The sequence below is a fragment of the Sceloporus occidentalis genome, unplaced genomic scaffold, assembly GCF_023333645.1.
Source record: "Sceloporus occidentalis isolate IW3139 unplaced genomic scaffold, rSceOcc1.0.p SCAF_74, whole genome shotgun sequence".
Lineage (NCBI taxonomy): Eukaryota > Metazoa > Chordata > Lepidosauria > Squamata > Phrynosomatidae > Sceloporus > Sceloporus occidentalis.
In genome coordinates, this window is record NW_028317054.1 from 2,941,405 (window position 1) to 2,955,444 (window position 14,040).

Consider the following 14,040-nt stretch of genomic DNA (forward strand, 5'->3'; position numbering starts at 1 on the left):
TTTTTTTTGTTCTTCAGTTTGGACGTTGAAGCTTGTTTTGAATATACATCAAAATCCAAAGATTATAATCCTTTTCTGAGTAAGTGTGTTTTTTCCACATATGATCCATACTTTAATTCATGTTGATAAGTGAAGGTTTTCAAAATTCTGAAAGTGGCTGGGTGTTGTTGTCCCACGAGAACATTTCTCCTTACATCCAGTTCTATTAGATTACCATATACATGTAGGAATAATTTTATGTTTTATTCACAATACAATATATTATTTTTATACAATATGCTCATTAAAAATAATGTATTTATTAACAACACTTTGGGAAAATTACCATGGAAAATTAGGAAATTCTTCTTCCATTAGACATGTCAGTAAAAGCAGAAGTAGTCTTCACATATTCACTCATCTTGATTTGACATCATAAGACACCTTTAGTGAATACACTGCTTGCAAAGCCACTTATAAAGTTGAATTTACCGATATCTTCAAGGTCAGTGCTTGTCAGATCTCAGGATCTATCTTTAGGTTGTAACCTTATATTGGCTTCTATAAAAAAAAAAAAAATCACTTAAATCCTTAAATCATTTTTCAGCCACCTTGACCCTGTAATTGTTTGACTATTTTTTACATTACAAAATAGGAATGAATTTGCCAGCATGCCTCGGGATAAAATATTGGCAACGAACACTATGTAGTTCCTTCTATATGCAGATTTTCCATAACCTACGTAATTCTCAGGCATTATTCTGTAGAGCATTCTGTTCAAAATAACGAATAGCCTCTCCGTTTGTTTATCAGCTCTCAGCTACACATTTGAAGTTGAAAGTGAACGACAAAAGTTAGCTTTGCCATCAAGGGTTCAGTTCAAGAATCTTCCCTTTGAAAATCAGATAACAAAAACTATTGACCTCCAGGGGCAAAATCAGCAGAAGTGTGTCCAAACATCACTCCAGTTACAGGTAAGAGCTAAAGCAACGCGTGTGTCTGAGGACAGTTAGTATCTGAAATAATGGTGACCAAATTGTGCAACAAAAGCACGAGGGGACAGAAGAGCAACTTTACTCACTATATTTGTACATAATGTTCTTAATATATATATATATATTTTACAGGAGCCCATTCGAGACAAACTCCGCCAGATCCCTATTTCTGTATCTGCAGAAATTAAATCTGCCCGTTTATCTAGGCAACGAAATGGCCAGCTTCCACAACTGGTTCCAATTCTGAATCAAAACGAGCCAAAAACCACTACTGCCAATGTAAGTGTTCATACCGTAAATTGACTATAAATGTGCAATGCTTCTTCTGATTTTTAAAGTATATAATCACTAATTTGAAGACCCATGCTTCCAAGAGACCACCATAGCCGTACCACCCGAGAGGGGCGTACTGAATATAGCATTTACCTTTGCATGTGAAGAGTTGTATATCAGATCAATGTTTCTTAACCCATCAGAAGCCTATGGCTTCCATGCTAGCCTTGCATTTCTGTAAGAGATCCATAGGCCCTGTTTCCACTGTTTGCTTCAGCTGTGACAAGCTTAGTAGCCCTATCAGCCATCACTTACACTGTCCTAATTTAAAAGGCAGCGATAGCCAGGCAGTGATTGTATTCTTTATATATCTGTTTATCTATCTATCTATATGGAGAACACAAGCTGAAGCACCCCCAGCAGGGAAAGCAAATGAATGTTAATTTGTACATCAATAAATGATAAAAACTAGTACCCACTTATTGGGTACTGCTGTAGCTTTCAAAGAACTTCTTTTAAAAGATCCATTTAGAGAGCTACTTTTTTGAGACCTACTATGAAAGGTGACACTTTAGAGACTCATAGTATATTTGAAACATGATGTTTTATATTTTGAGGTTTTTTTTAAAAAATATTCAGTTTTGAGGGGTATTTTTGCTAGAACACACAGATGCATCACTGTTCTACTGATGCTGAGTATGTAACTCGAGAACTACTCAGTGGTATCAGGAGACGTACCAGAGGCTCACAAGCTACCTTTCGGAGAATTTAGCTGTAGACAGTACCTACACCAAAATTCATAGATTTCCATTCTATCCCACAGGTAGAATCAGAAACAAGAAAACAAAGTAACAAATGTTTACTACAAAATAAACATCAATAGGGAGTAGTAAGGAGATGAACATCGTAAAGACATGCGGCAAAAAATAGCTCAGAACATTATTGATGTTCCCTTAATTAATAATTGGGAGTTAAGCTATAAATCTATTTACTTTTGGGTCATAGATATAAAAAAATAAAATAAAAAAAATAAGCAATTCTAGAATTCTTTAATAGTCCCTTAAAGGTTTTTCGAGGTATGTTATGGGCCATACCATTCTGGTTCTGTTTCAGAAATGTTGCATTTTAGGGTTAGAGAGGTGTTTACTTTTACATGTAAAATAATCTTCCAACCTGAGCATTATTCTGTAAATGCTGCTATGCATATTTGTGGTTAATACGTCTCTGATATAATCTTCTTCAGGTCCAGTTTCTAAAAGAGGGATGTGGAGAAGACAACGTATGTAACAGCAACATGAGAATGTCCTACAAGTTCTGTACCAGAGATGGACCTGAAACCTTTACTGAATTACCAAAGTGAGTGTGACTACATGCTGTTGTAATCTAGATTTTTGTTTATTGTTAAGTTTTTGTTTTTACCAATTATTGTTGTTTATTTTTTTGACAGAGAAAATGGAGTCCCGGTCTTGTCTCTCAAAGATCAGAAAGATATAGCTGTAGAAATAACAGTTACCAACAACCCATCAGACCCGGCAAACCCAAAAAAGGATGGTGATGATGCCCACGAAGCCAGACTTACTGCAGATTTACCAAATGCCTTGTCTTACTCATCCATGCGTGATCTGTCTCACAGTCCTGTAAGTAACCATGGCTGTAGTTATGGGATTGTGGTGATTTTTTGTTTTAGCTCTGCTGTTAATTTTTTTTCTCAAAATACAGGAAAAACAATTTATTTGTACATCAAATCAAAACGGGTCCAAAGTAGGATGCGAACTGGGAAATCCATTTAAAAGAAATGCTAATGTAAGTGGATTGTATATTCGTATTGATTTGTATTTTATATAGGTCTGTCTTTGGCATTGCCATCTGTATGACCTTCCTAGAAAAATCCGACAAAGTTATGCCTTTTAAAGGAACACTCCAGCCGTTATACGCACTTTAATGCATATGATAGCTGAGAGGTCCCTTTAAGTTGTTTGCACAATGGTTGGATTCCGCTTGTGAGCTCATCTCCGGCCCACTGTTCAGTGAACAAACCCATAGAAATGACATTTGGTAGATGTGTATACTTTGTTGTTAATTTCAGTATATTGTCTGTCCTGTTGTGCAGAAGAGCAAGTCAGGAACACTAAACTGTTCCTTTAATATGCATTCTTCTTTGCCGGGGCTGTCAAGGACATTAAACTGCCCCTTAAATTGTATTGGAGGTCAAGGTTTTAGGGCCAGGAGCCACGTACATGATCTCTTCCAAATCAACATATTGAAAACTGATCTGGAGTGGCACCTCTTGGATGTTAAGAAACCCTTACCTGTTACACTGATCAATCAATTTAATATAATTTTGCTTGTTACTGGAAGGATTCAGCAATGGAATAACGGATTCCCCTTTTCTAAATATCTTTGTTTTTCACAGATTACATTTTACCTAATTTTGAGCACAAACGAGATATCGGCGAACACTACTGACCTGGAAGTTCTTCTGAATTTGGAAACGTATGTTGGTTATGAAACAGTTTATTGATATTATTAATCAGGTTTGCGATGGCTACCATGTGAACATTTCATTTTTATTGCAGAACAAGCTCCCAAGCCAACCTTGCTCCAGTGGTAGCCAAAGCTCGGGTGGTTGTTGAACTGCTTCTTTCGGTCTCAGGGTAAGTTAGCTTAGCAGGACATGCTAGGCTTTTGGAAAGATAATTGTGACTTTCAAGATAAACAAGTTCTTTGCACTATAGAACACAAAGTTAAAATATATCCATAGGGAAACAAACCAGTGGGATTCAAGAAGCAATTATTACAGGCAAAAAGATCTCCAAGGAGCACCATGCATATTCACACAATAATAATCTAGTAGCGGCTCAAAAAACTATATAACTAAACTAGTATGCAGACAATGCAAGCTTTTAACCCCTTCACGACACGGCCCGCACATGTATGGGCTCACAATTTATGTCCTTAATAGGTTTAGTGACAACTCGTTGTCCTTAAGGGGTGAAAACCAACCAAGGAGCCAGGGTAAAATATGATATACAAGTATCTATTGGTTTGTAACAATATAGCCGCTTAGCAATTACTGAAGAACTAAGAAGAGCGTTATAGCCGGTCGTGAGAATGGATGAAAAAATGCCAGCTAGAACTTGTACAGATTAGATCTTTATTTATCTAAAACACCAACCAGTCTGGTAAATAAAAAGATCTCATTTGTGGAAGTTCCAGCCGACGTTTCTCTTGTGAGTTCTTCAGTGATTGCTTTGCTGATAAATTGTTACAGACCAATAAATACACCTGGATCGTATTTTAACCTGGCTCCTCTCTTAGTCCTGCAAACAATTATTACAGGAAATTATAATTAATACTTAGCAATTCTACTTAATAATGTTCAAAAACTTCTGTTTTTAGGTATTGAATTTTTTTTGTTGCATAGCGACCTACAGTTTAATATATTTAGTAACTGAACTTAGTTAAAAGCAAGTGAGTAACTTGGCTCTAGGTCTTTCTCTAGGTCAGAGTATGGGTCTTATCTGTAATTCACTGTTCGGTGAATAAACATGTACAAATGGCATTCGGAAGACATGCATACCTCTTTGTCACTTTCCCTATTCACTCTACACTTACCTGTTGCACAAACTCGTTTTTTGTCTTTATTTCAGGGTTGCCAAGCCATCTCAGGTGTACTTTGGGGGAAATATTGTTGGAGAAAGTGCTATGAAATCAGAAGATGATATTGGAAATTTAATTGAATTTGAGTTCAGAGTGAGTATATCATTTATTTCTACAGCATATATTTCATATGTGTTTTACAAGCTTAGAGCGCCCCCTCTTGGGCTGAGATTAAAAGATGTTACTATTAGAGAGATTTGTAAAGAAAATATTTGCTACTGCACGTTCTGGAGGTTATGGGGCAATGATCAAGAACAGTTTCTTTCAAATCTAGCCTGTAAAAAATCATATTGTGATTGTGAGTAATGGACATTGCGATATAAAATAAATTAATACAAAAAAATGTTCTTCTTCTACAGTATCTGTAAATATGATAATATAATAGGTTAAATGGTTTGACCAAGCACTTAAAACGAATTCTGAAGAAATGTGTAAATTGTATACAAAAAGAATTCTTACATCTATGACTTTATCAAGTGCGTCAAAACATATTTCTTGGAATGTCATGCCTTATGTTGATTTTCCAAGAGATGGAAGCCTTTGTGTTACACTATGGAGTTTACTCATTATGTCCCAAGTGAGAAGCCCATGAGTAATATTCGGTTTTTACTCTCTGCATTTCCGAGATCTACCGCCACAGGTCATCACGAACTCTTCAAGTTCCAATATCTGCAGTGTTTTGGGAACATAGAAAAATGATTTAGCAATATCAAGTGTAGCCAAAAGGAAGTAAAAGGTGAAGAAGAGCGACCTATAGTCCATTCTAGAGGTCAAAGGCCACTTGGGAAAATGATACTTAAAGCAATCACTATGGAAACAAAATTGGAGTACATTTAACAAAAAGTACATGGACCTCATATATCCTTTTTGTCATATATTTCACAACCTTTCATTTTTTACCCTAGATAACTAATTTTGGACGACCTCTTAAAGCACTTGGCACAGCATTTTTGGATCTTGAGTGGCCAAAAGAAATTACCAACGGGAAGTGGCTGCTGTACTTGATGAAAATAGACTCTAAAGGGTTGGATAAAGTGACTTGTCGGCCTGCTGGTGAAATCAATAAATTGAAACTTTTGGTATGTTGACACTTCCTACCACTCTTATTTTGTGTCCCTTGGATGTGTTGCAGAAATAAAAGTTGTGATGGTTAAACTGGAGGCACAAGTGTGTGCATTTTAACCCCTTAATGACAAAGCCCGTACATGTACAGGCTCAAAAGGCATTGTTTTCAATGGGTTTAGGGACCACCCATTGCCCTTAAGGGGTTAAAATGATCTACACTGTATTTTTGTTTTATTATCAAATGTATTTGTGGGTTTAGGAATCCGCTATATTAGTTTTGTGCCTGGAGTAGCTGGCACATAGAGGTTGTACATGCGTGTACTACGTAGGAACAGCACCTTCAAATTATATTCATTTATAACATGTACAGAAACCCACATGTGAATATATGTATACTAATATAGTGTTTTATTTATGTGACTGCAGCATTGTGCTCTCATTTATTGATAACATGTTTTGTGTTGTGGTCTCTTCAATGATGGTTCAACTATTCTTTCTGATAGGAGTCTGGAAAGACTAGAAGCAGACGCGAGATTAGTGAAAAGCAGAGTGGAGATGAGAAAACATTTTCCCTCTTTTCTGAAAGAAAGTACCTGACATTGGTAAGAGTCAAATGCCTGATTTGATACAGAGATGGAAGACCTGTCGGGGATCCCTCTAGGTGGTTGCCTCAGGCCCTGGGTTGCAGGTGACATCATAACATAGAGATTTAAGGTGCCATCACAGTGCAGCCACAAGCCATGTGGGGAGAGCAGAGATTTCAGCAAGCTGGCCCCCACGTGCACTTGAGCATGAGGTCTGTCTGTCTTGGGGCACAGACTTCTCTCAACACTCCACCATACTTCTTGTCTGCAGGCTGACTGTATGTGTCATGATATGACATCATATCACAACGCTTGACATCATACAGCAGTGTACACAAGTGGTAGCTGTAACAGAGGCTTGTACCAAGAGGGTCATATACTTTAGAGCACTGTAAGCAATGTAAAAAAGCTTGGGGGGGTGCTTAAGATTTCATTTTGACTTGATTTACCTGTATATACTTCACTTTACCTGGGCTGTTCATTACTAATGAATTCAACCAGCGCCTCAAATGTTTTCTGTTGATTCCAGGACTGTAATAACCATGCGCGATGTGTAACCATAAGATGCCCTCTCCAAGGCCTGGACAGTAATGCAGTCATTGTGGCACGGTCTAGATTATGGAACAGCACGTTTCTAGAGGTAATGCATGTAGAATTTATCATTAATCCCCAAGACCTGAAACAATCAAATGAATGTTTAAACAGATCTTAATGTGCTACTTGGTAATATTTTATTTCACATTAACTTTTATGTTCCCATCCCCTGTGTCTCTTGTATGCTGGAGAGATGTAGCTTCACCTCCATGACATCACTTTGCATTATGAAGGGTCAACCCCAGTGAGCTTCTCCTGCAAGAAGCGTTTGGTTGACCCTGTATAATGCATAGCTGATGAGATTTGTTTTAGAAAAAGTCCACTATCTAATCACAGAAGACACCTTGTGTTCAGGGATCTGCTTGGAAAAGCAGCTTGCAACTTCTAAAATGCAAGTTACTTTCTCAAATTACAAAATGCCTCCTAAAATAAGCCATCCCAGAATCCAGGGATTCCAGTAAATTTGTTTGCTCAAAATTCCCCTTTTGTATAACAGGAATATGCAAAGATGAATTACCTTGACATCCTAGTGAAAGCATCGATTGCCATAGACACAACTGCTCAAAACGTTAAAATGTCAAAAGAGGGGTACCAGGTAAGATATTCTCTCCCTTGCTAATTTTTTTTTTAATTTAACTTGCTTGGAAAATATTAGAATTCAAATTTTATTTTACATGTCATCAAGAAGTGTATGGGAAATAACCAAATGCATGAAACATGGACAGTGGAGAATTTATAACTGGCTAACATTACAAGGCCACGGTGGAGAATACTGTACTGCACGGCCACAGTGACACAATAATGTAAGCTTGATAGAACATCCATATTTTGATCCTTACAGGTGCGTCTGACTGTTTTCCCTGAGAAGACGGTAGCTCAGTACACAGGAGTGCCTTGGTGGATTATATTTGTTGCCATTCTTGCTGGGATCTTGATGCTGGCTCTTTTGGTCTTTCTACTATGGAAAGTGAGTACATGTTATATTGATATTATACATTATATTGTATGTCTCTTATGCTGAATGTAGATATATTGTTATATCTCTTAGAGTCACAAATCCTTTTTTTTATTAACATTAGTTATTGAATTACCTTACCTTAAGTTGATTTTTTATGTCATTGACTTGACTTGCGTCCAAGCATAGTACTTAGATGGGTGACGATGTGTTTTGATAGCTCTCCCCCTACTGAAAAGATGTGAGGTTCAATGAATTCTTCCGGTTGCTCATGGAATACATCCGTCCCATAAATACAGAAAGTTCCAGTGTTACCAGATAGACATTTCCATTGTGTTTTTATCTTATAAGCTGGTGATATCATTTAAGTCTTCGTGGGAATTCAATCGTTTTAATTTTAACCAATTATTATTTAATAAATTATTGTAATTCAATAATGTAATCACTGAAAGAGCTTTGTTAATGTTTCATTTCAATTTCAAACATCCCAATCCTTGCAATGTATTAAATAACCTTGATTCTTTGTAGTGTGGTTTCTTCAGGAGAGATAAGAAAGATCAGTTTGATGCTGCCTATCACAGGGCTGAGATCCACACTCAGCCATCTGATAAAGAGCGACTAACTACCGATGCATAATATTGATCACCATTCTGTGATTTGGTAATTGATTATATTTCATTGCCTGCTGCGGGACGTGGTTTTGGCTGCAGGGTTTTTTTGGAATTTAACAATGGCCGCTTCTTCTGTGCCGAACTTCTATTAATTGCTGGATTTATGTGTGGGCTTGCATCGTTTGGACCTGTAATAATAATAATAATCTGGAAATACACATATTAATAAATTACAACTGGTATCTCGATATCTTGAGCAAAGTTTAGGCGCTAAAGCTGCTGCAAAAACTAATTCCCACAATGCACGGCCACCCCAGGACTCCCATCATGCGGAGTCGACATCATAAGGGAAAAAATCACTCCCAGTACATCTGTACAATCCGTGTCATTTATGAATTACATTTAGCTATTTAGTTATTGAGATGTCTTATTCTATAAATTATAACATTTGAGCAGTTCTAATTTACAATGTGTGTGTTTCCATGTCTGTGTTAAATCTCTTTTAAGTCTATACTTGTTTTCTACGGGTGATCTCCTGTCTTACTGGTTATTTATTTATCCGCTTATCTTGCATTATGTTGTTATAAAGAAAAAACACGTGTAATATTTAAGTTCTCACTAAATTATGTCATTATTATAAGGAAAGTGTACTGTTAATGTTTGGTTATATACATTCACAGCATTTAACATATATCGCTAAAGTATGACAATTCGTCTTTTGTTTATCTTATATGGGTTATAAGCCCCTCATTCTCATTTTTTTCTGAGCTCCTTATCGACAGTGATTTATTGTATAGGGTATATAAAATCTGCCCATTTACATGGGTTGGTTCAGATCCCCGGCCCTGTTCTATGGTCTCCTTAATACTGTTTTATCCTCAGCTCTTAAGGGCTCCCTTAGGGTGGAAATTGGACAGTTGGCATAAAATACATTTCCAAAACCCTTACAATTATTTAATGCATTTGTTAATAGATTTGGTAGTGAGGACTCGTATTACTTTAACTTACGTTAGAATACTGAAATGTGTAAAGAGGATGGATGGATGGATGGATGGATGGATGGATGGATAGATGGATGGATGGATAGATGGATGGATAGATGGATGGATAGATAGATCACATGAGAGAGTGCTTCCAGACTTGTTACTATATTCACTACTGCTTCACTACTGACTACACACTTGGCATGGATGAGCAAACTTCTGCTTCGACTCTGCTTCCAATATCTTAACCAAATGAATATTGTAGTTTGCGTGCGTTTCTCAATGACTCTGGTCCCGTCTCTCTTTGCAGTGTGGATTCTTTAAACGGTCTAGGTACGATGACAGTGTCCCAAGATACCACGCTGTACGAATTCCCAAAGAAGAACGGCAGGTCAAAGATGGCAAACCAAACAAAAGCAATGAAAAAAAACAATGGGTCACAAAGTGGAATGAAAATGAAAGTTATTCCTAAGGATATTTTTTATTTATTTATTTGTTGAAAAATTGACTAAACGGTTGTGTTGTGGGTATGAGAATGAAACATGGGCTTCTGTCTTATTGGGCTCAGGATAGTTTTCTCTATTCTAGGGATATGAAAATTGAAAGTTCTTTTAGAGATTTAAAATGTAAACCAGAAAGGCATGTGAAATCAGTCTTGACATTGCAGGGGTCCTGCAGTATGTGTTTTACATAGCTAACAGGGGTTATTGGTTGATGCTGGAGGTCCATTGCTGACTTTACCTGCCATGTGTCAGATTTGTTGAAGACAATGAGTATGAGTCTCCACTTACCATACCTTAGTACATATCTCCTCCTCCAGTGTTGGTGGTGCAATTAAGCAATAAAGAAGGAGGCAGCCATGCGGGTTCTCAGTAGAACTTCTCTTTGAATCCATGTCTGTTTTCAGTCATTGAGGTCTCCAATATGGTCTTTCATTCCTAATGGATGATCCCACCTTGCTGGCCTGTAGTCAATCTGCCTTAATGTACAGCTCTTGGTATCCATGATTGTACTAGTGTATTACACTGTGATAAATTTAAATTTACTGTAAATATTGCCTAGGTTCCTATGCAAAATGTTTGATCTTTTGGTCTTTCACCAGTGTGATTTTTTTTTTTTTATGTCATTACAATACGATTCCTGCCATGCGGAAAAAGCCTATGCAACGTTACAAAAAATACGCTGCCGTGCTTTATGGGATGCATTCTTAAAATTATGATTTTATTCTTTTTATTGGATGGTCGCCAATTCTACTTGCTACCCATCACCACCGGGAGCTAAAAAGAGTAGACAATTTATGGTTCTTTTGACTACATCTCTCTTAATCCTCAATGTATCGCATTTAAATGTGCGATACGTTATTGTTGTAATTATTGTACTGTTTGTGAATTTTGTATAACGCTTCGCTCTAAAACTACCAAAGTCCCACGTTTCATACCCAGTCTGCTTGTTACTATTTATGGAATTTTTCCATACTATAAGCAAATAATTCATGGAGCAGCTGCGAAATAATCTTATGCGATATAAGGTTTCCTTCCACTACATCTAGTTTGCATCTGCGGGGTACCAGCAAAGTATTATTTTCCACATTCCTTACGACAGAATGTCGCTGGAGGAAGAATTTCTTTATTGCAAGAAATGTGTAACAGGGCTGCCAAAAAGTGGATTTCTAACTTTTTTTAAATATCACTTATTAATCATAAATAAGGGCTAGAGATTGGAAATGGAACTATGAATCTCATCATTCCCAAACATCCTGAAGGACAAAATCGTGGAAGATGTATTATAAAAACAACCGATGAGCTCTTCTCTTAGTTCTATTTGGAATTAGCAGGTTAAGGAGACAGATCTCTACAGCATATATTGCTTTTAGACGCCTGCTGCAGTAATGTTTTGTATAGTGTCCTTTAATATGTTGATATCTATGCAGAATCATTTTATATTAGGCACATTGTCAGATACACGGAGTGCACTTTTACATACACCCCTAGGCCTTTTTAAATCCAATCTACCATAATTATCGTTATTTTGTGATGCTTTCTTTTAAAATGGGTTTTGATGCCAACCAAGACATTAAGAAGATTAAATAGAAGATTTTGTGTTAGTTATCATTGCTTCATTCAAATGCTTCTGAGCGTTCCTTGAGATGATGACATCCTATGACGCGTGACATAAATAAGATTTGAGATACTATTTTACAGCATAACAATGCAAAAAGTAATTTGCATCTTCTCTGTTTGTACTACTTTTATTTATAGGGATTTCATACCCTACAGTGAGGGATCTCACAAACACTACCAAGGCAATTTTAAATCCTTCCTCTGATTTGCATATCTGATCTGATATATATATATATATAGATTCAATTGGGCTAATATTTAGGGTTATGATGCATGCAGTTTTAAATTTGGCGCAGATTAATGTCAAGCTGCATTTACCCCATCACCTTAACTGTGCTTTACACATATATAATGTATGTAAATAACAAAAAGAATATCAGCAGGTAACAATTTCAATTCCATAAAAGCTTTTCAGCGCAAGGATGGTTACTTTGTGTAATATAAATAACCACCAGTTTTATAATAACATTGAAACAAGTTTGAAAGATCACTTTGAATGTCTGTAAAGATACTAAGTTTTATTTATTTTTGATGATGCATGTATTCGGAAGTCTAGATACATCTATAATAGTGAATTCCTTTCTTTTTAAACATTGCATTAAATGAATTGTAGCTAAGTGGATTTTTGTTTACAACAAACCTCTAACTCCAAGTAAAATGTGGCCTTATTCATAATTTTACCAGGAACATCTGTCATGTGACACAAAGGAAGGCACCGATAGGTTGTTCTAGAAACTACTAATTTTCTTCAAGTTTTGTGTTATTTTTATGTGTGTAAACATTCACAGTAAAGAATAAAATGACAGCTCTGTTAATAATTAATGTTTAGTCCAAGTGGAACAACACCTTTAAAGTAACATTTTATTAATAACATTGAATCAATAATTACTTGACGCAGGAAAACACGAAAAGCTCTTCATTTGTATTTAGTAATAAAAAATGATAAAATATTTAGCTTACTGCTATTTTATGTTTTACGTGGAGCTTTTGGGAGTTGGTGCTTTTTAACGAGATTAAATATAAGATTTTTGTGCACTGATGTATAAGGGATTCTGTATCTTGGTGCGGCTGCTTCCCGTCAGTAGGGAAATAAATAGCAAACACTGGATTTCTATTTTGGTTTTCAATATGAATTAAGCTGACTTGTGCAATGAATAAGGTTTACACTTGGCTCTTTGCCTCAAAGTTAAGCTGTAATTGGATTTCTACCTGATGTCTCCAACTTTCATGCTTCGGTAACACTGAGGAACGAAACAACAAATGAACCAAGACGGAGGGATTTTACATTCTTAATTTTTATTGCTAACTCTGCATTGGAAAAAAAAAAGAAAAGAAAAAAAAACACATTTCAATATTCAGTAAGTCCAAAGTAAGGAAGCTGTTAATGTAATTTATTTTGACAAAAGATCCAGATATTTTTAACCCCCCCAAAATATCAGGAATTTGAGATTGTTGTGGTTGTAGCATAGGCTTAAAAAGTAAGAAATGTGCAATAAACATCTCAAACTGACCTCCATTTTTATTTAAATAGTGCCTGCATATTCTGTAGCGCTGTACAATGGGTTATACAGACAATGACTAGTATAAAGAGAAGGTATGGCGAGCTCTGGCCTTCCACTTGTATTTAAGGTTGAATAATATATGTGATAAGATACATACCCAGATGTCATACGGAAAGCAAGATGTTATCTTAATTAAATGCTAATTTGTTTTATTAATTTCAGTTTGTAAGCACTCATTTTGTCTCTCCTCACCAAAAATCTGAAATGACCCACTCATGTCCCTCGGTCGTTCTGTGGACACTGAGTACTTGAAGCAGATTTTTCTCCTTTCCTGAATTCTAAATTGTACCATACTGTGAACTGGCAAACGAGCAAAACATATGCATGAAGAACATGCCTTATATATTATTCCTCCCCATTAAGTGAGCTCTCGCTAATTGTTAAGTCTCTGATTGTTGATGGTTTCACACAGCCTTTGTGATGGAAATTTTCAGGAAAGGAAATTAATTTGGCCCGCGGTATTAGGTATGAGATAGAAAGGAACTCATCATACCCAGGCACACCAACCCTCCGGTTCCTTTAATTCTTCCCACAAATGAATAGAAAGGGCAACAAAATATTAGGCGGTATTAGGAAACGTGTTTACTTCTGAACTTTTTTTGTGTATCATTCAATAATAAACTGTACACTTGAAAATTATTTTTCAAATCCTTTTAGAA

General features: G+C 36.2%; 1 protein-coding gene across 1 annotated transcript in view; it reads left to right on the top strand.

Moving 5' to 3' along the window:
• The window catches only part of LOC149285959 (integrin alpha-6-like), a 33,166-nt gene extending 24,425 nt beyond the window's left edge, over nucleotides 1-8,741 (top strand). The window contains exons 11-25 of the mRNA XM_089494744.1: nucleotides 18-79; nucleotides 793-953; nucleotides 1,107-1,253; nucleotides 2,491-2,603; nucleotides 2,695-2,884; nucleotides 2,967-3,050; nucleotides 3,661-3,740; nucleotides 3,824-3,901; nucleotides 4,898-5,000; nucleotides 5,813-5,986; nucleotides 6,476-6,574; nucleotides 7,086-7,196; nucleotides 7,647-7,745; nucleotides 7,992-8,117; nucleotides 8,634-8,741. Coding sequence (XP_089350870.1) covers nucleotides 18-79; nucleotides 793-953; nucleotides 1,107-1,253; nucleotides 2,491-2,603; nucleotides 2,695-2,884; nucleotides 2,967-3,050; nucleotides 3,661-3,740; nucleotides 3,824-3,901; nucleotides 4,898-5,000; nucleotides 5,813-5,986; nucleotides 6,476-6,574; nucleotides 7,086-7,196; nucleotides 7,647-7,745; nucleotides 7,992-8,117; nucleotides 8,634-8,741 — 1,735 coding nt within the window. The remainder of the gene's footprint in view (nucleotides 1-17; nucleotides 80-792; nucleotides 954-1,106; nucleotides 1,254-2,490; nucleotides 2,604-2,694; nucleotides 2,885-2,966; nucleotides 3,051-3,660; nucleotides 3,741-3,823; nucleotides 3,902-4,897; nucleotides 5,001-5,812; nucleotides 5,987-6,475; nucleotides 6,575-7,085; nucleotides 7,197-7,646; nucleotides 7,746-7,991; nucleotides 8,118-8,633) is intronic.
• The last annotated feature ends 5,299 nt before the right edge of the window (nucleotides 8,742-14,040 follow it).